Source organism: Mauremys reevesii, linkage group 4 (assembly GCF_016161935.1).
Source record: "Mauremys reevesii isolate NIE-2019 linkage group 4, ASM1616193v1, whole genome shotgun sequence".
Classification (NCBI taxonomy): domain Eukaryota; kingdom Metazoa; phylum Chordata; order Testudines; family Geoemydidae; genus Mauremys; species Mauremys reevesii.
In genome coordinates this window covers 58,408,404-58,434,695 of record NC_052626.1, presented here as the reverse complement: position 1 = coordinate 58,434,695, position 26,292 = coordinate 58,408,404, and the positions used below count along the sequence as shown (strand labels likewise).

At 42.3% G+C, this 26,292-nt stretch overlaps 1 protein-coding gene across 3 annotated transcripts in view; it reads left to right on the top strand.

The window, feature by feature from the left end:
* The window catches only part of FSIP1 (fibrous sheath interacting protein 1), a 219,058-nt gene that overhangs the window by 1,993 nt on the left and 190,773 nt on the right, over window positions 1–26,292 (top strand). Inside the window, exons 1-6 of one of the 3 annotated variants that reach the window (XM_039533503.1) lie at window positions 5,732–5,889; window positions 8,445–8,576; window positions 16,258–16,429; window positions 17,544–17,633; window positions 19,929–20,101; window positions 24,735–24,828. In XM_039533503.1, the coding sequence (XP_039389437.1) occupies window positions 8,451–8,576; window positions 16,258–16,429; window positions 17,544–17,633; window positions 19,929–20,101; window positions 24,735–24,828 (655 nt within the window). In that variant the 5' untranslated portion in view covers window positions 5,732–5,889; window positions 8,445–8,450. Of the gene's footprint in view, window positions 1–5,731; window positions 5,890–8,444; window positions 8,577–16,257; window positions 16,430–17,543; window positions 17,634–19,928; window positions 20,102–24,734; window positions 24,829–26,292 lie in introns of those variants that run through there. The other 2 variants (XM_039533502.1, XM_039533504.1) reach the window with 2 other exon arrangements.

Here is a 26,292-nt window from a genome sequence, read left to right as displayed (position 1 = left end):
GTTACAACAGGAGCTAGTTGCAAGTTTTGGCTGCTGCCAGTGCTGGCCTTAGTTTTGTGCTGGGCATTTGAGAAGTGTGTTTGATGTAAAAAGGGAAGAAAAAGGTGGGGCTTAGGCTTCAGCTTGTATCATAGCTTTGCAGGGTCCCTGCTTACCACACCCTGATGCTGGCCATGCACTTGCAACCCCACTAAATCCACCCCATGACCTCCCTGGGAAGTCGCCACCCCCAGCTTGAGAAACACTGATATTATGGAGAGGTAAAAAAAAAAAAGTAATTGTATGAAATTTTAGTTTGTACTGACTTCACTAGTGCTTTTTATGTAGCCTGATGCAAAATGAGGCAAATATCTAGATTAGTTGATTACCCCAGGGGTACATGCACTTCTGCTTGAAAACCACTCAATTAAGCTTCTTGACACTCATGTGAGTCAGGGAAGTGTTATCCTCATTTTATGGATAGGGAAAGTGAGGCATAGAGAGAGGTTAATTCCGTCTAGAGTCATATCCCCAGTGTCACAGTCCTTTAACTACAACATGACACCATGCTTCTACAGTATAACAGCCAAAAGAGTTAATGGTTTCATAGTCTATTAAAACTTCCAGGTGACTTGTTTCCAATTTTGAAGGGGTGTGCTGTGGAAATATAGAGCTAATGATAGAGGCCATATTCAGAGAACATTCTGCTATGTTGGTACTGGGAGTCCGAGGGATGGGGCTGCTGAAGCGGAGTAGCCTTTCCAAAGATAGGGTCACATCCTCTAGGCAGCATTTACATGTGTATATATTGTACAACTTTTGTGTTGACTCTTAATAAATCACCTTCTTCTTGTACTATGTGTGGGTGTCTTACAAATTGACAACCCTCCGTACCACAGGCCTGAGGGCTACCTATGCAAACCTACTTCTCTTCCTTTGTGAAATTCCCAAAGGATAAGTAATGCTTGTCGGTCATAAAATCTGCTCTGATTTGAGACAGCAGTGTTAAGACAATTAACTGTTAGCTCTGACAGCCGTGTGGCAATCCCTGCCTCATTCTGTAGGGACAAGCAGCAATAAAAAATGTAGTCAAGGTTACTGGCCCTGGCCTACTCTCATAGGGGGGTTATGTTAGCTTGCTGTCTCCTGCTGTTTCAGCAGCTTTTGTGAGATGGCAGTCAGTTTGTAATATGGGAATTTCTGACAGTGAGTGAGATACAACTATTAGGAATATATATGAAACATCTACACTATTTGTGGGGAGAAAGGCACAAGCCACCTTGTGCCTTCCTGCATGTTATAATCTGTATTATAATGTAACTTCTAATACATGTAGAGACACACACACATAGGTTATAACAGGTGCTAGTTGTAAGTGTTTATAGTTAAATCTGAAATATGCTTTGTATTGTAACCTCTCCTTTTCATGTGCTCAGCTCTTGCTTAAATATTTAATTTTTGGTCTCAAATGTTCTATGTTCTGCCCAAAGATGAATTATTTTTCAAAGATGAAACAAAGTCCATGCAGACATTTTTTAGTTCTCAGAGGAATAAAACAAGTATGCTTTTCTTACATTAAAATCAACCACTTTTTAAAATAGGTCTTTGTCCAAACTAGCTGAAATATGAAAGCTGACACTTAGAGCAGACTTTTCCTTCATTTGACAATAGTACCTGTGTTTGGCCTGAAAAAATGGTTTTCATTTACACTTGTGGCAAGGTACACATTCCCTGCCCTGGCAAATGAGAAATTAACGATTTAGGCTAACTCTCAGGTGAACCAGGGGGAGGCCATAAAAGCATTTGTTTCTAAAACACTGAGAAAGTGAGAGAGTGCTAACTTAATCTCACTGAAATATGAAGTTCCCTCTTAGAAAAAAATCAGCCACTTCTATCTTTGGGGTTTTGTTCTGAGTCCTTTCTTTAACTTACATTAATGGTGTGAGCCTTTGAGAACAGCATAGCGTGAAAATGCAGTATGTTTTTTCCAACTGTAGTGGGTGGCATCCTGCACTTAGGGGCAATGTGCCTTGCCTGTGCTGTGTGCTCTCTCTGAAACTAGTTAAGAGGCAGCAATTGGACATTGCCTCCAGCAAGTGCCCTGTCCCTATGTCTTGAACATGAGATACACCATGAAAAGCAGCCTTGGAGTGCTTGCAGATGTCCCGATAGAGATTTAAAGAGTTCCCAAGCGGAGTCAATAGACAGTTCAGGGGCACACAAGGTCTAATGAATTGCTGCTGGCTCAAGAATGTAGCACAAGCCTGTAGCAAGGTTGATTCAAGTTGAATGTGTCACACAGCTCTTATCATCTCAACCTAGCTTTTGTTCTTAAAAAAACTAGACACTTATGAACTTGATCTCCTTCTTTGAGAGAGTAACAGATGTTTTAGACAAGGGAAATGCGGTGGATCTCATATATCTGGATTTCAGTAAGGCGTTTGATACGGTACCGCATGAAGAATTACTGGTTAAATTGGAAAAGATGGGGATCGAAATGAAAATCCAGAGGTGGATAAGGAGCTGGTTAAAGGGGAGACTGCAGAGGGTAGTATTGAAGGGGGAACTGTCCGGTTGGAGGGGGGTTACCAGCGGAGTTCCTCAAGGCTCGGTTTTGGGTCCGATTTTATTCAATCTATTTATTGCTGACCTGGGAACCAAGAGTAGGAGTGGGCTGATAAAGTTTGCGGATGACACCAAGTTGGGGGGTATTGTCAATTCGGAAGAGGATCGGGATATTCTCCAGGGAGATTTAGATGACCTTGTAAACTGGAGTATTAGTAACAGGATGAAATTCAATAGTGAGAAGTGTAAGGTTATGCACTTAGGGATGTCTAACAAGAACTTTAGTTATAAGCTGGGGACGCACCAGTTGGAAGTAACGGAGGAGGAGAAGGACCTAGGAGTCCTGGTTGATCATAGGATGACTATGAGTAGGCAATGTGATGTGGCGTTAAAAAGCTAATGCGGTCTTGGGTTGCATTAGGCGAGGTATTTCTAGTAGGGATAAGGAGGTGCTAGTCCCGTTATATAAGGCGTTGGTGAGACCTCATTTGGAGTATTGTGTGCAGTTTTGGTCTCCCATGTTTAAGAAGGATGAATTCAAACTAGAACAGGTACAAAGAAGGGCCACTAGAATGATCCGAGGAATGGAAGGCCTTTCGTATGAAAGGAGACTTGAGGAGCTCGGTTTGTTTTCCTTAACCAAAAGAAGGATAAGAGGAGATATGATTGCACTCTTTAAATATATCAGAGGGATAAATACCAGGGAAGGAGAAGAATTATTTCAGCTCAGTGCTAATGTGGACACGAGGACGAACGGATATAAACTGTCAGTCAGGAAATTCAGGCTTGAAATTAGACGAAGGTTTCTAACCATCAGGGGAGTGCAATACTGGAACAGTCTACCGAGGGAAACAGTGGGGGCGAAGGACCTCCATGACTTTAAGATTAAGCTAGATAAGTTTATGGAGGGGATGATATGATAGGATAATGGGCTTAGTCAATAGGTCAATTAAGTGCCTGGTATGATATAACCTTTTCCAGAGGGTTTGGCTGGAGAGTCTTGCCCGCATGCTCGGGGTTCAGCTGACCGCCATATTTGTGGTCGGGAAGGAATTTTCCTCCAGGGAAGATTGGCAATGGCCCTGGAGGTTTTTCGCCTTCCTCCGAAGCATGGGGCAGGGGTCACTTGCTAAGGAGTGGGTGGATCGGCTTATGTGGCCTGCATCTTGCAGGAGGTCAGACTAGATGATCATAATGGTCCCTTCTGATCTTGAATTCTATGATTCTATGATTCTATGAAGAAAACTTGAAGTTGTTGACTGTCATATGATGGTGGATTCTATGGGATTTCACCCTTTCTACAAATTAGCATTATATGTTAGACAAATTGGGCTAGATAAATCCTTGTACTGGTTTCTGAGGTGGCTTGCACCTCCTCCATTCAGGGATTTGTGGAGGCCAGTGCAACCTTGTGCCCCTATTGTAATGGCTCCTATGAACATGCCTCCCTGTTTGTCCTCACGCTGCTCTGGAATGTTCCCTAAGTTTGTTATTCCTGAATAGGTGGCATACAAACCCCCTTGCCCCTGCACTACTGTCATGGCTCTTTGGCACCAGCCCAGCTGCCACAAAGGAGCCATAGGGCAATGAGTAATTGGGCCAATTGTTGAGACAGCACTGGATGAGAGAAGGAATGGTAATAAGATAAAGCTTTTTGCCTCTGTAAGGTGTTCAGATCCATCCCAAGTAACAGTTGTGACTACAGGTAATAATCATTTGACTGTTCAGTGGTTTTAGTCTAGTTCCAAATGAGGAGGTGTCCACATAATCAACCCCCCCTGCCATCATTACTGGCACCCTTGTTAGTAAGCTGAGCAGAGAGCGGGATGGTTATGATGACTCTTCCACTAATAGGTCAGGGCTGATATATCTATTAGTGTGGGGAAAGTTGCCCTGCTGCTGCTAGTTCAGTACCTGCTCTATGAATAAACACAGAAAGAGCGATTATTTCTTTGAATTCTTGGGAGGCATGAAATACTGCTGGGCTGGTTATCCTAAACAGAGAGGATTTCAGTCTTCAGGTCAAAATGTCCAGTACCCTTCGTAATCAATATCACTCACTCAAAAATATTTTGAAAGAATCATTCATTATCTGGAAGTATGTGTTGTGATGTGACAGGATATAGACCTTACAAAAATGAGGGCAAACACAGCGAATAAGACTGAGACCCTATCATGGAGTATATATGTGTATTCAATAGGCACACATCTGCATCTCTGGAGAAACTTTCCTGACAGGTAGAAGAGCCACAGTTGGAAACTCTTACTGAGGGATGCAGCAACTACTTGTCAAGAAGTGAACCAATTAAAGGGCTATGAAGGATGGGTGGTGTAGAAAGCCTGACGCTATCGAGTTAAACTGCTCAAGGTCAGATTACAGTTTGGAATATTGGAATACTAACCCTAACCCCCTCCCCCCTGCTTTAGCAGATGCTACATTCAATCCTATGTAAGCTGGTAAGAGTTTAACCCATCCAGAAATCCTATTATAGCGAGCGATTCCTGGGCCCCCATGGAATTTAGATACAATGTGTGCCCCCCCCCCAAAAGGGCAGCTTGCTGCACCATCTAGTGGATGAAAAGGGACTCTATAAATGTCTTTAGTTTTCATCAAGAATTTTTAACAAATTGTTTTAAAATTATTTCATGACCTAGTTTACTAATATTTGAAGCAGTAAAAGTTAATTGGGTTTTGAAAAGGGAGTTTACATTTCACTTATTCCTGTCCACGCTCCCAGTTTGGACAACAGACAAGGCTCTCGTGAGTCTCAGTGCAGGCTTTCTAGCTAGCGAGAGGGGGGTTTGCTTCAGCAGGGAGTTGACAGTTGCCGCCAGTGGCTCTGGCCCGCCTGCAAGGCAGGACTGACGGCGCTGTGTTTACGCCCGGCCCGAGCTTGCCAGGCCCATTCCCACCACTCGCTTATTTCCAGACCAGAGCTTTAATTTCAATGACAGAACGTGCGGCGTCAGGGCTGAACCATGGGGCACGACGAGCCCCTTACAAAGGGAGGCAGATGAACCCTCCCTCAGCTAGCTGCGTAGAGGTAGGGCCTGCTGCGGACAGCGATCCCCCCGCCCCCCTTTCCCCGTGAATGGTACCGCCCACTCTCAGGCGACGGCAGGGAGTAAAGAGCGTGGGGTTACAGTTCTCGCGAGAAATAAACGTAGAGACCGTAGTTGTTGGTTGGCATGGAAACGGCGTTCCCGGATGTACTGTGCACGGGAGCGCGGCGGGGCTGGGGAAGGAGCTCGGTGCGCCAGCCGGCACGAGGAGGGGAGCGGAGCGGGGCACGCGCGGGCCCGCGCTGAGTCCGTTGTTGCAGCGCCTGGCTGCGCTCCCGCAGGGTGAGTGTAGGGGAGGGGCGGAGTCAGGGCCGCCCACGCTGTGGGGCTCGTTAACTGTGGGCTCTGGTTTGTTGCCCAGCACAGGGCTCGGAGCTGAGGGCCCGTTGGAGGGCAGGGCAGGTCAGGGGGGCTGAGAGCCATTGAACCAAACTGTAAATCCTATATATGATGGAAACCACATTGAGCCAGGGGGTGCAGTAGCGCCCCTAGTTCTTGCACCTGTGGATGGGGGGGCAGGGGCTCCTCTGCAGAGCCTCACCCTCATTGCATCTCCTGTGACGGGCACCACGGGAGGTGCATTCTCCAGAGTGGAGCTAACCAGGGCCACTCATCCCACCAGTTGCCCCAGGGCAGGAGCTCCATGCTGCGGGGCTGGAGAAGTATATTCTGCTGTCTGGGTTTGCACTGCTCCAAGTGCACCCACACACAGCGGGGCAGAGCGCTGGACGGGGCCATGTGGCCAGCGTCGCCTGGTAGCAGCACCCACCATTAATTTTAAGGGAAGCACGCCTGGGGCCCAGGTATTTGCATCCGACTGTCTCAAGGAAGAGACTTCTTGGGTGTAAGTTATTCCCTGTTCATGATGGAATAACCAGGGCACAAGAAATGCTTCAGCTATGTGATTGGCAATGTCTGATTACATCTGTGGCTGTTGGCTGTTTTGTAACTGTGTTGGTCCGGGATATGAGAGTGACCAGGTGGGTCAAATAATATCTTTTATTGGACCAGCTTCTGGTGGTGAAAGAGACATGCTTTTGAGCTACATGGATAGCTTCTTTAGGTCTGGGAAAGGTAATCTTTAAAAAAAAAAACATTTTTAAAAGAGTATCTTTCCCACACCTGCAGAGAAGAGCACCTTGTAGCGCAAGAGCTGGTCTTTTTCATCATCAGAAGCTAGTTCAATAAAATATATTGCCGCCTCTGTATTTCCTCTCTTACATTTATTAGCATGTTTTCCAGCAACCCGAAGAAATGTCTAAAATTAGACATTAGACAAATATCTTGTCATGTGGCTTATGATCTCACTTTGGATTAATTGTTTGCACCTAGCCATATAGGGAATTTCAGTCCTTTTCTTTCCATGCTTCTTAAAAAGAAACAGTTTTGAATTGATTTAAAACTTTTGCAAAAGTATCTATGAAGTTTAGTTTTAAAAGTTTTTATTTTGTTTGTTTTTTTGGAGCTTTATTCCCCTTTTCTTTCTTTTCTTTTTTGAATGCTCTTTCTTCTTTTTTTGTCAAGTCCCACCATTTTTTTCCAATTTGGTCACTGAAAAAGGGAGGAAAGAAACTGAAAAATATAAGACACAATTTTTGTTTTAGTGAAAAAACAATTTCTGATGGCCCAAAATGCTCCTTTCTTGACTGTTTGAGAATTTTTGACCACCTCAGAAATTTAGCTATAAAGAGAAATAAAATATGAATATAATTTTCCTAAAACAGTTAACTTGAAAAATAAATCTGAAAGAACACAACAGGAAGAAATTATATATATGAGAAGTTGCAGACGTTTATGACCTGTACTGCTCACCTTTCTGTCTCCCAGGCTCACTACTTCAGTGTTAAATTTGACTTTTCTCTTTTCCCCCGTCCATTCTCTTGTTACTCTTTGATTAAAGAGTAAGAAATTGATTAGAGTTTCTTCTATTTGATATCCCCATTGATTAAACTCCTTGTTTTTGCAATAGTCAAGTGTTGTGTGGATTTACTTTCCATATGCTTTGCAAGGCTCATCATTTATCTCAGGCATTTGGGGAGGACAGTGTCTGAAGGTTTAGGAAGATTTATCTGGGTTTGGAGTGTGTCTCATTGCTCATCCTTCCATAAATAAGATCAACCCACCATGTAACTATATAATTATATGAAATGTTTTAATATGAATGTAAATTTAAAGTGTTGCAGCCAAAATATAGGATGGGGAGCCAATTGATTGAATGATTAAAAGCTTTGCAAATCAGAATAAATAAGTACTGTAAATTTCTCCTTTCTGCTATACCTGCCACTTTTCTGTATTTGTAAAATGCTGTGTAAATGTAATGTTCTGTGTATATGATTTTAAATAATAATATTGTGGTATGCCTTACGCTGATGTGAAAATCGTATTGCCCACTGCCATTTGACTGTAGCATACATTTCACATCATTTACTGCGATGTATTCTATATGTCCACTAAATACTTCAACCTTGCTGTTTTCTTTTGTTGATGCTATCCTTGTTGAGCTAAGGTTTAAAATGGTCTGTTTTGGTATTTCTTCTTGGTGAGAACATTTTTAGGGATTGAACATGCTGTTCAGATACACTTATAATGCCTGCCACCAACCTACTTAATTTTTGGCTAGGTCTGGGACCCTACATAACCCATATACCTAACTTTGTTTTGCACTTTTCTTAAGCATATGTGTATTGTATACATTGTTTATAAATGTTGTATAATTTGTTAGGGGTAGGGCTTCTAGGTTTGTTTAATTTGTTGCCTAAGCCTTGTGGGTTTTTTTGTTTAATATATAAACTATTGATATGTGGTAGCATTTGTTGTTCTCTGTTTCTCCATTTTAGATCACAATGGATATTACCAGGGGAAACTTGGATGAAATTTCAAGGCCTGCATCTAGCTCAAGAGCGCATCCTGTAAGCAGAGCTCTAAGTGCATCTTTGGAGGTTCTAACACCAGAGCCATGCTTGTCAAAGGTATGAGCTTTGGCATGTCACAACTTCCATGTCTTATTTTTCCCTATATATAAAATGAAAAGAATAAACCTTGGTAAAATATTTATAAAGCGCTTTAAGGATGAAAATTTATATGTAAGTGCTAGTCAGTATTATCATAGAAAGAAAGTAACTTAAAATGCAGTTCTAGTTTCAAGAGTGAGTGTGTGTACACAGGTCATCTCTTTGTATGTATTTAGAGTAATATTTGCTTGCTTTAACGACTTACATAAATCTGTACTACTTTTTCCATCTATTCTGTTTTATGTATCACTAGTCAAATTGTTAACTAAATTCTTCCCTCAATTAAACCTTTGTTACCCCATTGATAACAGGAGGGTTGCACAGATGTAACTTGGGACAGAGTCTGTGATGGTTCGTGGGGTACCCAGGATTGTGAATCACCTTGTTAAAACCTCCCCTTTCCTCCAGCATGAGGGAGACTTTCTTGTGCTTAATTGTATATTAGCTCCTTGACACTACCAGCCTGTTAGCTGCCCAAACAAAGTCATCTAGGCTATGTCAGCCCTTACTTTGCCTTGCAGATTATGAATAGGTGCACCCCAGTCCCTGAGCCTCTTTTCAGCATTTCCCTGTAGTGTCCAGCCTTTTATCCGCTGAACACTCACAGAAATATCAGGTCTACTGGCCCCACGGAAGCGTGTACACACCATCTTGAATGATTCAACGCCGGGTCATCTCTTTGTATAGTATCACAGCACTGGGATATGTTTTTAGTGAAAACAATGATACATTTATTATCAAAGATTTGAGATTCAGGTAATAGTGAATAAAAATAATGGAAACAAAGGGAATGTATAAAACAAAATCATAACGTGATTTCTAATAAACTTCTATAGACAGAAGGTTAGTCTATTTCACCCCAAATGTCCTTTGCAGCATTTCAGCCAAGGTTAGTTGTGATCCTGTTTTCCAGAATGTAATCACTCTGCTTGATTACTTCCTAAGCGAAGGATAAAGGGATGTCTTCCTTACCTTCTCCTTCTATCCCCCAAAGTTCATAGCCTGTACCCAGAGTTTATTCTCCAGTGTGCTGCCTTCTTGTTGATTTCACATCCCTCCACCTGTTGACTTTGTATGGAAATGTGGCTTCCATTGTGTCGACTTACAATGCTCAGTTTACATGCTGACAGAGAGAAGAATAAACATCTTTTCTCTGGCAAACAGAAAACTTGTTTGTCAGCTCTGCTTTGATACAGGCTGGCATGCTGCCTGAAGTGGCTCACGACCATGAGTGCCTATCTCAGGACAGTGTGTCAGAATCAGGGAAGACACTCCAAACTGATGATATGTTCTATAATTAGATTTCACCAACCCAGTAACAAATGTGAACTCCTGGATCATTGTAATAGTCTTACTGTGAAGTCACAGACAGTCCACTTAGGCTCTCCAGTCTATCTTGCTACCAAAGCAGGCTGGACTTAGTGATTAAGTGATTGCTCTCACCAAAAATCATACAGTATTCAGGTTGCTTCCAGTCCCCAAGAGACCAGTCATTTACCTTAGATCAATTGGTACCCTAGATCTTACACCAAAGACACTGCCTGTAGCCAATCCTGTCATGAACTATCTACAGGCTTATTATGTAGGAAAAAGACTTGAGTTATTTACAGGTTAAAGCAAGCTAACGTGCACACTGATGAGTTGCAGTTTAAAACCTAAGAGTGACAGAGTTGTAGTGATCTGTCAATTCAAAACATCTTTCAGAGCAAACACAAGGATAATCCGGGGGTTCTCTCACTTCAGTTTAAATTCTCTGGCCCTGTAAGAGTTCAAACAGCAAAGAGATGAAAAATTCTCTTGTGACCCTGTTTTATCTTTTACAGTTAGGCCTACACAACAGAGTTAGACTGACTTATATAGACATAACCATGTTAGTGTCTTCACTAAAATTTTGCTCCCTCTGATGTAATTTACCTGCTATGCCAACTTAATTCCACCTCCACAAGCGGCGTAGAGTTTAGATTGACATCGACTGTTAGTGGCCTCCAGGAGGTGTCCCACAATGCCCTACCTTGACCCCACTCTGGTCACCGTTTTGAATTCTGCTGCCCAGTGGCCAGGTACACAGGAAGCTGCCTCTCCCCTTTAAAGCCCTGTGAATTTTTGAAATGGCATTCCATGTTTGCTCAGCTTGGAGAGCTCACATAGCGACTCTCAAGCATACCTGACAACTTCCTAGCTGACCATGCTGGTTCCACGCTGCAGATGTGCTCTTGCCTGGAGTGCACAAGAGGTGTTTGATCTGAGTCTGTGAGGAGAAGAGGCGGTGCAGGCACAGCTCCAATCCAGCCATAGAAATGTCGACATCTACGAGCAGATTGCTTGGGTCATGGAGGAGGAGGGCTATAAAAGGAAGCAGCAGCATGAAAGCCAAGGAGATGCAGCTGGCAAACCAGAAAGCAAGGGAGGTTAATAATTGCCCTGGTGTGGAGCCATTGACCTGCTGCTTTTACACAGAGCTGCATATCATCCTCGGATGAGACCCCACCACCACCCAAAAGAGTCCCATGGATAGTTAGGAAGTGTTATAGGCCCCCACTGTGACCAGTGAAGAGCAGGAGGAATATGAGGAACAAGCGACCGATGAATCCAGCTGTGCAGCAAGACAGGACATGTTTTAGAATCCTGCGCAGTCCAGGACAGGCGAGCGTGATACAGGGAAAGAAACCTTTGGTAAGTATGCAGTTTCCTTTGATATTGTGGGGATGGAACCCACAAAGTACCAAGACATACATGTTGATTTACTCTTTTTTTACTTATGCTAGATGAGGTAGTGAAACAACCAATAGAAGTAGAGTTGCCATCTGCTTTTCATTCCCCTGTGGAGTTCAGCAGAGGGAGCCCCAGGAAACAGTTTGTGCACTGGAACGTCCTATGAATCCTCCAGAGATCTCAAGGAAACTTTCCTGGAGGTAGTCTGCAGTTCTCTGCTGAAGGTTTCTGGGAGGGCTGCCTGATTTCTTCTGCTGCAATAAGATGCTTTCCCATGCCATTCAGCGATTACGTCGTCAGACATCATTGCATCACACAGCCTAGCAGTATATGGCCCCAGTCGGCATTTGGACGCTGTTCCCTTTCAGCCTCCGTTACCCTCAGGAGTGAGATATCAGTTAAAATCATGCCCGCCTGTGGAAATCGGTGCCAGTATTCAGTTCAGTTGCCCAATATGCATGTACTCATGCCCATGAGCTGTGCCCCCTTATTTCCCTAACTCGCCCCTTTCCCTCAAGGCCATGCTCACCATAGCTGGGACTGTCACCGTGATCCATCAGTCCCAAAGCGAAGTGAGAATGTAGTGCTTGCATCTTGTGTGGATCAAGGGCAGTGAGTTCTGTATAGCAGGTTTCCATTTATCTTGTGAATACACTCACAGTTGTACCTATGTGCATTGTATCTTTTGCAGCTGGAAATGTGGCCTTGAGGCTCTTTCCATCCACACCAGTGGAGCGGCTCAACCAGATAGGGACGAGAACGAAGAGGATATGGGATGACATGTTCCAAGAGATCCTGCAAGCCTCTGCTGCTTTGGATACTGAGCACTGGGCTTGGAGAATCACTCCTGCAGACAGCATGACCAGGGATAGAGCGGAGAGGAGAAAGACGTGGGAAATGGACAGGAAAGTGCAGCAGGAGATGCTAGCACTTCTCCAGCAGCAAACAGACATGCTGCAGACTCTTGTTGACCATCAGGTTCAACTGTACCATGCTCACGTTCCTCTGCAGCCCATAGAAAATGGTATTCTGGGACCTCCCTACACACACACATTCCATGTAGCATCTCGGGCCGCTGCACTACGCCTACCACTCTACCCCAGGGGAGAAGTACAGGCAGTCACAGCTGTACATGCACTGACCTGTAAAAGACACAGTTGTTGTATGTGTTTCTGAAATGGAAATTACTGTTCTTTCCCCCTTCAAAAGTTCTTTTCCCTTTACTTAAGTTTTATTTAGTTATAATGTGTCTGCTTGCATGGGTATGGGATAAAACTCTATTTATGGAAACTTAATTCATCTTTATTAGTTCACAACATATGCTGGCTGGGGTGCTAGCAATAGGTGCATTTGCAGTGTTATATTACTACACACACAACACTCACTACAAGATTCATACTGGGGTGCAAAAGAGCAGTGCCAGGTAGAGCACATTACAGCAACACACATTACTGTGGCTCACTATTGAAATGGTCTTTCAAAGCCTCTCTGAGCCAAACAGCTTTGTGTTGAGCTCTTCTTATAGCCCTGGTATCTGGCCACTCAAAATCAGCAGACAGCTGTTCCATGTCTGCCCTCCATTCCAGCAGAAACTTTTCCCCCTTTGCTTCATAGATGTTGTGCAGGACACAGCAGGCAGCTATAAGTGGTGGAATACTTTTGTCACTGAAGTCCAGTCTCGTGAGTAGACAGTGCCAGCGACCTTTTAAACGACCAAAGGCACATTCAAGTGTCATTCTGCATCGGCTGAGCTGGTAGTTACAGCGTTCCTTGCAAGGGTACGGCTTCATGAGCCATGGGAATAAGGGGTAGGCTGGGTCTCCCAGGATCACAGTTGGTACTTCAGTATTCCCAGTGCTAATCTGCCAGTCTGGAAAGAAAGTCGCTGCTTGCAGCTTTCTGAGCAGTCCTGTGTTTTGAAAGATGCGAGCCTCATGCATTTTCCCTGACTAGCCCACATTGATGTCAATAAAGTGTCCCTAGCGATCCACCAGCGCTTACATTACATAGAAAAGTATCTCTTTTTGTTGATGTACTCTCTGGCAAGGTGGTCAGGCATCAAAATAGGGATATATGTGCCATCTATAACCCCACCACAGTTTGGGAACCCCACTGCTGCACAACCATCCACTGTATCCTGCAACTTGCACAGACTCACATGGCCCTGCGCACTTGCATCACAACAGCCCCCATGGTGGATTTCTCAGCTCCAAACTGATTCCTGACTGATCAGTAGCAATCAGGTGTCATAAGTTTCCACAGAGGAATCACCACTTCAGTGCAGATCACATTTTGGTGTTGATGCACTGGAGGATTGGGGTGAGATCTGCACATAGATTCAGGAATGTGACCTTGCCCATCTGAAAGTTCTGCAGCCACTGCTTATCATCCCAAACCTGCATGACAATGTGATCCCATCAGTCAGTGCTCGTTTCTTGGGCCCGGCACCAGCATGCCACCATCTGCAGTTGCCCCATGAATGCCTCCAACAACTTTGAATTGTTTCTACATCCCACCACTATCTAGCCTCCACGGACTCATGTTCCCCGTGGCTCTGCAAATACTTCAGGATCAGGTGCCCTATGCTTGCAATGCTCATCACAGTAGTGCAGAGCTGTGTGGGATCCATGCTTCTGACACAGATGACGGACAGAAAGCAGGAAGCATGGGTTTGTGGGGATTTTGAAAAAAGGTGTGAAACATTATGGGATGCAGATGAAATTATGGGATGGAGAATACTGCAATTTGGGATGTTGAAATCATGCTCCCAGTCAGCCCTGCATGACTTTTTTGGGACCCATGAGGCATTGCAAACCTCACAAAAATACCCTGTGCTAGATGGTGGCAAATTGCACAGTGTAATAAGTACCCATGGTGAACTTCTCTCTGCATCGATATAAGCACTGCTAGTGAGGACATGTGTTGCTGATACGAGGAGTGAAGTTTGGACACGCAAAAGTGATTTAATTACTGTGGCAGCTGTATGCCGATGTAACATAGGTCCACATAATTTTGTAGTGTAGACATGTCCTTAATCTTCCACTATGAGATGAGCTCCCTTGCATGTACATTTCTAAGGTGTGATAGAGCCATTCACCAATCCTTGGTGTCACGATGTTTCTTAATGTCTCATTTCATCTTGGTAGGCCACCTAAATGGGCAGGGGAGATGATTCCCGTGCCTGGCTTCACAAGTTCAGTGCAAACATTTTCAGAGTTATAAAGCAAAGCTTACATATTTCCTTATGGCATGGAATACAGACGTTACAAGTGAGATTAATGCATGCAGCAATTTACAAGCATTTCACAAAGTCTAAACACTGAATACATCCTTGTAAGACTAATACCTATTTTGAAAAAACTAACATACAGATGAGCTGGTTTGGTCTCTAGCTATGAGTTTGTTAGTTCTTAGCTAATGCCTATGGCCTTGGCCAGAGCTGGCACTAACATCACACAGACTTGATGAATGTATTGTCAGTATATATACATAACTCTTTACATAGGATCTGTACGGACATTTCACAATGATATTAATGACCAGTGGGACCCTGGCTTTCATTTAAGACCCAATATTCTTTAGTGCACCAGATTGTACATACCAGGATATTCTTGTAACCCCCTTGCCAGTTGGCACTGAGGAGTTCTTAGGGCCACAGAATCTTTTACTACTGATGATAATTAAAGGTATATGAAAGTTGCAGGCTGTGATTTTGTTGCGGAAACCTCAGCTTTTATCACACACCTTAACTTTTTATAGTTGTCACAAATTTCAGTAGTGTTGTGACCCTGTGTGCCAGGTTGCAACACCACTCACTTGAATTTGGCCTAGCTGTCCCTTCATAGGGGTGGGTAGACCAAATTTGAGTGAGTGGCGTTGTGACCCTCAGTCAGATTTGGTCTGACCACTCCCCTAAAGGTGTGGTTGGGCCAAATTTGAATGAGTGGTGATGCAGCCTGGCTCATGGAGTTGCAACACCACTCAAATTTGAACTGACTGTACTAAAACCACAACTATACCAAGCAGCATCTGCACCTTTTGAACAAAAAGAGTCACAACTTTCTTACAGGCTTAATGCTGATACGTGAGCCAGAAAGGGCATAACTTGACTTTCAGATTCTGGGTTGTGTTTGCCTGGTTAACAGTTAGAATAGATGTGACAATATCTTTTATTGGACCAACTTCTGTTGATGAAAGAGACTTGCTTTCAAGCTACACAGAGCTCTTCTTCAACTCTGTGTAGCTCAAAAGCTTGTCTCTTTCACCAAGGGAAGTTGGTCCAATAAAAAATATTACTTTATCCATCTTGTCTACCTAATATCCTGGGACCAACATGGCTACAACTAACGCTGCAAACAAGTTAGAATAAATGTCATTGCACTTGTAAACTGAACACACTTGGGAGATCTCAGCTAAGTGGAATTCCTGATTAAGCACATCCTGACTAAGGTGAGGGCTCTGTAATGAGTGGAATACAATTAAGAGATGTCTCCAGTGTCATTATTTAATTATTCAACAAATTCCAGCGTAAGTACAGTGTTTGCCCCCACTGTGAAGATATTAATATTTGAAATCAAATTTGAATTTCAGGGCAAGGAGTGTGGTGTAGCATTATATCAGTGTCTGGGAATCAGGATGCCAGAGTTCAAGTACTGCATTGACTTGCTGTGAGGTTTTGAGCAACTTATTTTATTACTTTGTGCCGCAGTTCACTCTTATGTAAAATGAGGATAATACCTATGTCCCTGACAGAGGTGTTGTAAAGCTTTTTTATTTGTAAAGTGCTCTGAGATCCTTGGATAGAAGCAGCTGCAGAACTTCAAAGTCTGATTTGGTGTCACTATTATTAGCAGTCATAAGAAAGAAAAGAAAGTATTTTTAAAAGATTAATACTTTTGTGGAAATTGTTAATTTACATAATTTTTAGGTTTCTATACCAGCTGATCGTAAAGAAGACAATTCACCAAACAGCAGTGTAGAGGAAGACAAAGATGATGATAGCGAGAAGCATGAAATCAAGAAAATGAGAAAACAGACTTCTGAGGGGGAAATTAACTGCATTTTTCAGCAGCAGATACAAAATGCTAATGAGTGTCCAGGTATGAGAATGACTAAGTTTACCTTGTTGGTCAGCAATGCCAACTACTGTTATAGACATTTGGTAAAATTCTACTCTTGAATCTGCAAATGGGGAATTCTGTGTCTGTATGAACAGAATGATGGAGTCAAAATTCATCCTATGGATATGAGAGCAGAACTTTTTTCTTAGTATTTCGTATTTTCACTTATATGAATTAACTTATATAATTAAGTCATGGATGACAGGTGCCCTAGCATTTGTCAGTTATCTCAGTTTTTCCAGCCTAGCAACTGCAAGTGTACAATATGAAAAAGAAATATTTTAAATAAAATGAAGTACTGCATTTTCTAATAATAATACTTGGTACTTATAGGAGATCTTCAGATGGAAGGTGCTAATACACTTTACAAATATTAATAAAATAAAGCTTCCCGATATTTCTCACACCCTAAAACATGAGTAAGCATATATTGCCATTTTACAAGTAGGGAGATGAAGGCACAGAAAGCTTAAATGACTTGTTCCAGGTCACATCAAGATTCTTCAGTAGGGCCAGGAGTGAAGCAGATTGCTTGATTACTAGTCCTGTGTTCTAACCACAAGGTCATAATGTGCTGGAATGTGCTTTTTCTAGACAGTAATCTGCTGTGGAGTGTTTTAGAGATGGTATTTTATGATTGACAGGAAGAAAAATTGTACTTTGTTCTTTTGATATTTAACATTTCAGTCAAATATTTTAAGTTATATGAAATAATCTATATTTTTGTGATGGTCTTTTATCAGAATAGATTTCTAGCTCAGTAGGTTCTGAAGATGAGTGTGTTGAAACTCAAGCTTCTAAATTCAATAAAGCATCTCAGTGGAAACTAACCAATGTGAAAGAAGGTATTATTTTTCAGATGCATTGAGTGAACAGAGCAGTAAAACAGATTCTTAGAAAAGGCGAAGGAGGAGTGAGGAGAGGGAAGAGAAGTGTGTGGTGGTGATATTTCAAGAGGGGAATTAATGAGGGTACAAGAGGGTTGTGTTTTTTTTAAATTTAAGTTCTTTAAATAAAAGAAAAGGAAGGAAAAATAACTGTTCGTGTAGTGTCAAGGTCAAGAGTTTAAGTTTGTGGATTTGATTCTATCTAGGTTTTCATACTATAGCGATGGATGTGGTGTCTGAGTGCCTGATACACCTTTCTGGGTTTTGTCAACACAAGTCTGCAGAACCCAGTGGTGGTAAGTGTGTCTGGAGCAGTGTTAGGCAACTTGTACCACATCCATTCCACTATGGCAGGAATGGTCTGATGAAGATTTGGATTTGGATTTGTTCAGTAATTCTACATGTCCATGCCAGGTGGGAGAGGCACTCTTAGGCATGGAGACCAAGTTTGATTTTAAAGCTGCTTTCCCCTGGCAGAACCACTAATATCCTCCCTTGTAGTGAATTCCCCCCCAGCACAGCTGAGCCCCTGTAAAGGTGAATCTGGTTCCAAAATATCAGAAAATCAAAAAGTATTATCTGTCTGGGATGTGGAAGAGTGTTGTTATAATACTTTTCCTTACTAGGCTGTTAAATTCATGTCCAAGTATAAAATTGCTACTTGTGATTCTATAGTTAAGATTGCAACTGTTGTTCCATATCATTGAGGCCAATAATTTTTTAGGAATTAAAAATGGATTACTCATTTATATGGATAACGAGGCCATTCATAGCAAAAAAATATATCATTGACTTTTATGGCTCTGTACCAGTTTATGCCAACTGACGATATAGCCCAGAGTTGTCAAGTAATTCATAAGGGAGGCACCATATAATCTAGTGTAATGGTCTCCAACCTTTTTACGCCCAAGATCACTTTTTGAATTTAAGGGCAATGCAGGATCTACCCCGCCCCTTCCCCAAGGCCCTGCCCCTTCCCCGAAGCCCTGCCCCATTCACTCCATCCCCCCCATCGCTTGCTCTCCCCCACCCTCACTGTCACCGGGCTGGGGCAGGGGCAGGAGTTTGGGAGTGGGTGTGGGCTGTGGGCTGGGGCTGAGAGGTTTGCAGTGTGGGAGGGGGCTCTGGGCTGAGCCTGGGGCAGAGGGTTGGGGTGCAGGAGGGGGTTTGGGGTGCTGGCTCTGGGAGGGGGTCAGGGCTGGGGCAGGGGGTTGGGGTGCAGGAGGGAGTGTGGGGTGTGGCTCCGGGAGGGGGCTCAGGGCTGGGGCTTGGAGTGCAGCCTCCCACCGGGCGGCACTTACTGTGGGCAGCTCCTGGTTGGTGGTGCAGCGAGGCTAAGGCAGGCTTCCTGCCTGCCCTTGCCCCACGTTGTTCCTGGAAGGGGCCATCGCACACCTGTGGCCCTGCGTGCTGCCCTTCTTTGCTTGCACCCTCCCCTCAGCTCCCATTGGCCACAGTTCCCCATTTCTGGCCAATGGGAGCTACGGGGGCAGTGCTTGCATGCAGGAGCAGTGTGCTGAGACCCACTCCACCCCCACACCTCCATGGGGCTGCGGGGGATGCACTAGATGCTTAGTGGCAGCCCTGCTGCACCACCAGACATCGCGATCGACTAGGAGAGTCTTTAGGATCGACCAGTCAATTGTGATAGAGTGGTTGGTGACCACTGATCTAGTGAATAGTAAGCCTTGGATCAGTGTTCTGTTCTGGCTCTATTACATGTTTTCCATGTAACTTTGGCAGGTCACGTCAGCTCTTTCTTCCTCTCTTAATTCTTCAAATAAGTGGACTTGTGCACATTCCTATAAACAAAGGGGCAATTTTAGTGGGGAATGCCTGCAGAAGAACTATCTTACTAGATCCTGAAATTTCCTTTCAATTTAGAAAAGACCAGACCTGTTCAGAGGTTGATCACAAATATATATTTCTCTGTTGGCATCATTGACAGAGAATCCTGTTTAATTTTGAAATAATGGTAATTTCTTAAGCATATTATTGTTTATGTCCTTAACTGCTTATTTCCAGATCAAATGTCAAAATGTACCTGAGTTTCCCATCTTTTGGTATCAAAACTTTTTCTTGAGTAGGTAGAGGAACATATTAAAACTTTAGATGCTTTGTAGCATTTTAAAAATGGAGCTGTTTAAAATTTTCTTGATCTCAAAATGACTTAATTTCATAAAAAAAATTCAGGCCACATTTTAGTTGTCAATGAGATTTACCTTTAAAAATTTGAAAGCATGAGAATTTTTTTTGAGTTTCAGCCTTATTATGGAATTGTGGTTACAACCTTTGCTATGGATAAATTACTACCTCCCCAGAATAAATATTACACACCTGCCAAACTAGAACTCTGGTTCTATGTGTCCAGAAACACAAACATCTACCGCTATCTTTTTACCACAAAGGAAAAGTTCTGTTATCTTCTAGAAGGACCTGTATATTTCTTTCCTGCTGTAACCAACCAACCAACAGAAAGCAACATATGCTAGTGAATGGTCCTATTCCTACTGAAGTTACTGCCGAAGTTGACTGGTGATTATTTTATTAAATGCTTGAAGCTCACATTCTATTTTATATCTAATCTACAGCAAATTCTACCAATCTAGATAATACTGAAGAGAAAGATATAGATCCCCGGATTCAAGAAGCGATAAAGAAGATGAATAAATTGGACAAGATACTGGCAAAGAAACAATCTAGAGAAAGAGAAATTAAAAAACAAGGCAGAGAAGTGAGGGCAAAACTTTGGGAAGAACTTCAGGTTAGCAATGTGTGATTTTTTTTTTAATATTTACCAATAAAACATTATCTCAGAATGCTATCTTGTGGAAGGGAACAGTCTAGTTCAGCAGTTCTCAAACTGTGTGTTGTGACCCCCTTCAAATGGGGTTGCCAGGGCTGGCTTAGACTTGCTGAGGCCCAGGACTGAAGCCCGAGCCCCATTGCCCAGAGCCGAAGCAAAAGACTGATGGCTTCAGCCCTGGGTGATGGTTGCAGCTTTGGCCCCCCTTGCCCAGAGTGGTGAGACTTGGGATTCCCCCCCCACCCCTCCAGGGCAGTGGGGCTCTGGCTTCAGTCCCCCTTCCTAAGGTTGTGAAGTAATTTTTGTTGTCAGAAGGGGGACACGGCGCAATGAAGTTTGAGAACCCCTGGTCTAGTTTCATGAACACCGTTTATTATTCAATAGTTATTGACTGGTGAAGGACACTGACATGAAAGGGAACAGAAAGAACTGTACATTATTATAATCATCTTATTATTAACCCCTCAGGTCTTGGTTCTCAGATCAGATTTAGTTGCAACTAGAACCTCCTCTCAAACTCTCAGTGCACACACAAAGCATAGTGCAACAGGGAACTAGCCTGTACCAATATCCAGTGCTGTCTAAATTGTGTCTGGGAAGCTGAGAGGAAGGAACTACAGACAGTCATTCTAAGAAGATGATACACACTGTCCTAGCATTTCAGAGGAAATTCACAAATGTATCTGTGTATCTCTTGAGGTTTAGATATTGGTGTTGCAAGGGACACACATCAGGGCAAAGTCAGGCTGTCAGCTGAAGCAAAGGACACTCTTTAGTTTGTTCTGACCAAGAGGCTCATGCAAACACTTTTTGGAAAGATCAGTCAGCAACTTCAGACATGTGGCAATGTAAGAAACCCATGAGAATTTGTCATTACCGCTACATAATTAATTCGTGAGCACTCATCACTCTTATCAGTTCTTTGGCAATATGCAGATTCCTGTAACAAATTTGATCTGTGTGTAGGATCTACAATTCTCAGAAAACTACTTTTCAGCTTCATGGTTGGTAGGTCTCTTCCTTTTCTCCCTGAAAGTATCTTGCATTCTCATTACCTTATCCGAAGGGGTTTCAGCACTTAGCATGCTCTTAGTAAAAGCTCAGTTACACATTCTGTCAAACATGGTAGTTCAGTGAAGTAAGCTGGCCTCCATCCACAAGGTCACCATAATTTTCCTCATATAATATGAAGTGGCATTGTAGTCCTATTTTGGATGCATCCAGACATCCAAAGGAAGTAGAAATGTATACGGTAGATGTGAACAGAACCTACAGAGGTGATTATAACAAAGACATTCAAAACCTTTGGTACAGCTTCTCCCATTACTATGCACTCTATGAAAAGAAGAGCAATTTTTGTTGGCAGAGAAATCACATGTCTTATGAGGACGTCTGATAGAGCTGGACAAAACTCAGGGGTTTTGGTTTGCCAAAAATGTTGGTATTTTGCAATTTGCTTTTGGTCTGATTCAGAGCAAAACCAGATTTTACAGAAATGTCTCCCAAAACAAAACAACGAGGAATCCTTGTGGCACCTTAGAGACTAACAAATTTATTTGGGCATAAGCTTTTGTGGGCTATAACCCACTTCAGCAGATGCATGGAGTGAAAAAAAGTAGGCAGGTATAAATATACAGCACATGAAAAGATGGGAGTTGCCTTACCAAGTGGGGGGTCAGTGCTAACGAGGCCAATTCAATTCGGATGGATGTGGCCCATTCCCAACAGTTGACAAGAAGGGGTGGACATCAACAGAGGGAAAATTATTTTTTGTGGTGACCCAGCCACTCCCAGTCTTTATTCAGGCCTAATTTGATGTTGTCAAGTTTGCAAATTAATTCCAGTTCTGCAGTTTCTCATTGAAGTCTGTTTTTGAAGTTTTTTTTTGTTGAAGAATGGCCACTTTTAAGTCTGTTATTGGGTGTCCAGGGAGATTGAACTGTTCTCCTACTGGTTTTTGAATATTACAATTCTTGATGTCTGATTTGTGTCCATTTATTCTTTTGCATAGAGACTGTCCGATTTGGCCAATGTACATGGCAGGGGTATTGCTGACACATGATGGCATATATAACAATAGATGTGCAGGTGAATGAGTTCCTGATTGTGTGGCTGATAGTGTCGCTAGAGTAGATATGGGGACAGAGTAGGCAACGAGGTTTGCTGTAGGGATTGGTTCCTGGGTTAGTGTTTCTGTTGTGTGGTGTGTAGTTGCTGGTGAGTATTTGCTTCAGTTTGGGGGTCTGTCTGTAAGCGAGGACTGGCCTGTCTCCCAAGGTCTGTGAGAGTGAGGGATCGTCCTTCAGGATAAGTTGTAGATCCTTGATGATGCACTGGAGAGGTTTTAGTTGGGGGCTGTAGGTGATGGCTAGTGGCGTTCTGTAACTTTCTTTGTTGGGCCTGTCCTGTAGTAGGTGACTTCTGGGTACCCTTCTGGCTCTGTCAATCTGTTTCTTCACTTCCCCTGGTGGGTACTGTAGTTTTATGAATGCTTGATAGAGATCCTGTAGGTGTTTGTCTCTGTCTGAGGGATTGGAGCAAATGCGGTTGTATCTTAGGGCTTGGCTGTAGACAATGGATCATGTGATGTGGTCTGGATGAAAGCTGGAGGCCTGTACATAAGTATAGTGGTCAGTAGGTTTCCAGTATAGGGTGGTGGTTATCTGACCATCGCTTATTTGCACTGTAGTGTCCAGGAAGTGGATCTCTTGTGTGGACTGGTCCAGGATGAGGTTGATGGTGGGGTAGAAATTGTTGAAATCCTGGTGGAATTCCTCAAAAGCCTCCTTCCCATGGGTCCGGATGATGAAGATGTCATCAATGTAGCCCAAGTAGAGTAGGGGCATAAGGAGACAAGAGCTGAGGAAGCGTTATTCTAAGTCAGCCATAAAAATGTTGGCATACTGAGAGGCCATGCAGGTACCCATAGCAGTGCTGCTGACTTGAAGGTATAAATTGTCCCCAAATCTGAAATAGTTATGGGTGAGGACAAAGTCACAAAGCTCAGCCACCAGGTTTGCTGTGACATTATTGGGGATATTGTTCCTAACGGTTTGTAGTCCATCTTTGTGTGGAATGTTGGTGTAGAGGGCTTCTACATCCATAGTGGCTAGGATGGTGTTTTCTGGAAGATCACCAATGGATTGTAGTTTCCTCAGGAAGTCAGTGGTGTCTTGAAGATAGCTGGGAGTACTGGTAGCATAGGGCCTGAGGAAAGAGTCCACTTAGCCAGACAATCCTGCTGTCAGGTTGCCAATGCTTGAGATGATGGGGCGTCCAGGATTTCCAGGTTTATGGATCTTGAATAGCAGATAGAATACCCTGGTCAGGGATCTAGGGGTGTGTCTATGTAGATTTGTTCCAGTGCTTCTTCCGGGAGTTTCTTGAGCAGATGGTGCAGTTTCCTTTGGTACCCCTCAGTGGGATCAGAATTTATTTTTGGAAACACAAAAACATGATTTTCTTGAAAGGAAATATATGAAATTAACATTCTTTTTAGTTTCACCATAGCAGTGGCGAAACTGACAAGAATGTCAAGTTTTCTCAGCTGCTGCCTGGGCTCTCCAGCACAGATCAGGTGTGTCTAGCAGAGTGTTCTCCTAACCTCCAGACAACTGATTCTCAGTGTTTTGCCCAGCCAGTCCCAATCTCACCATTTTTTGTGTCCCAATCTGTTTCTTGGTGTGGAGCATGCTCACTTGCTCTGTGGTGATGGCACCATGCACTGTCCAATCACATGTTGGAGCTGTGAGGGAATAAGTGCACACAGACTCTTCGGAGATTTTAGCTGCTAAACCCTAAGAAGTCTCTGCTGAGCATGTGTGGACTGAAATTTTTCAAAGACTTATAACTTGGCCTAACAATAAAAGGTACATTCCTGACAAAAAGCCCAGCCCTTTCAAGTCCCTGCTCTAGTGTGTGGGAATACTAGAGCTTCTCACCAAAAAGGTCACCAGAATTTTGTTAACATTACAGTACATATTTTCCCAGAATCTCATTCTCAGAAATGGTTGAACTATTTTGGCTGAAACTTTCAAAAAAATCAGCTTGAAGTCTGGGAAATTTCAGACCAAACAGTTATATTTAGGCAAGGTTATGAGTAGGTGAAAATAGAGTCTTATATTGGAGGTGTCTTGCAATGTTAATAATAGCCAGTGCTACCAGCCCTGCATATAATATGTATAAAATTTGGTTTGAAATGGTAAAGCAGTATATGCCATGTAAATCATACTGCAAGTCTATCAGGATTCAAATTTATGTATGTATAAAACTATATAGTAGTTCCTATAATCCATATATAGATGATGTACAATAATTATAAGAGTATACAGGGCTTAAAAATCTGTGCTACTTTCATAAATGCTCAGAGGGTCTAAGACATTCAAATCATGCAAAAAAGCAAGAGAAAAACAGTAAGAAAATAATGTTCACCCAAAAGCTTGATTGACAAAAAAGGCTTTTGGTGTGTAATCTGAAGTTTGCTAGACTTGGGGCTCTGATAGGTCATCAGGAAAAGTATTTTACCGTAATTCCAATCTGATCATTTATTTGCTGCCATCTTATATTTTCATATTTTCCCTCTTTTAAATAGTCTGTAACCTCACTAAGTGCTTCAGGAACTCAAGAGGAGATAGAAAATACAAACAAATTTTTAGCTTTGACCTCCTCATTGCAGGAGACTGTTGGTAAGTAAGTAAAACAGGTAAATGATAAATATCTCATAAGATTATTTTATATGTTGATTATAGCTGTATTTCTGTAAATTCTAAGTTATCACTACTATTAAAATAGAATAAAATGTTTTCCATAACAAGTGCAGTTTTAAACTTTTATCAATAAAATAGTCCTTACACGTAAAAACTTGAAAAGACAATTTTTCTAAACCTCAAACTGAGTAAAAAGTATTTTTGCTGCTGCACATGCCTTCTCAAGGCAGTATTGCTTTACAGATTTTTGTTTGCAATAATTCTGCAGTATTTCAAATGACTGGGTAGCCTTGAAGGTTTAACTAAGTAGCAGCAAGGTAGGAAAAATGTGAATAACTTATGTCTGTGATAGATAAATCAGGGCTGATGTTAGAAAAAAAAATTCTAAGCTGCTTTATAGACTGAGTTGGCGAACGCCATTTTATTGAAATCTGTACAGAACCCTGTATGTGTCTTCAGAATCTAACTATGGGCAATTTTATCTTCATTTTTTTATCCCTCACATTTACATTTTGACTTTTGATCCCTAACCATTCAGCCTTATCTGGAAATTCATCAGCAAAGCTAAACATTTTTAAAAGGCGCTATCCAGCAGAGCAGATATATGGTCTCCTGTGGTGTGAGGCTGTGGTCATAACTATCCTATTGAAAAGGAAGGTTGGCCCAGCAGATGCTCTGAATACTGCTGCTTCTGCTTCTCAGAAGGAATGACATTAAAGCACTGTAGAAAGAAATCTGGAAAATAAGCTTTACTGAAACCAAGGATATTTAACCCACAGCCTATAACACTCTTTACCTGGCTACTCCTGAACATTTCAAATGGAACTGGAATTCCAGTGCATTGAGATGCTATTGTACAACACACTAAGTAAACCTCTGATTACAACAATAATCAGATTCAGAGTTTCAAAAATATACCTTTAATGAATTTTAACTTTCTGGTTATTAAATCCAGGGTCAGACAACTTTTTGAAGTTACACACAGCATTCTGTGGGGTAATTGGCTATGCAGTGTTGTTGCAAAGAATAATTAAAAAATAACTCTTTTGCATTTAAAATGCAGCAAATACACCTGCTTTGCTCTTACCACCTTTGATTTTGACTGTGCTTTGCACTGAATTACTTTGGCAATGCTTATACTGCTCTCAAATTTATTAATTGTTTTGTCCAGCTTTTAAACACAGACTTTTTCTTTTTGGTTGGGGAAAGATTTCTTGGAGTACAATTTTTTGATCTCTGTAATCTAAAAGATATTTCAACCTCTTAAATAAAAGTTGTCTTTTGGTAGCCTGTTGCACTGTAGAATTTTGATTCTCATCACCTCGTGCACTCCAAACTTAAAAATATTATATTATTGGCTGTTACAAAATTTAATGAGAGAATCTTTACTTGGAATCATCTTGGATTATAATTTTTTTTTTCCTATCAGAAAGGTTTTTTGTA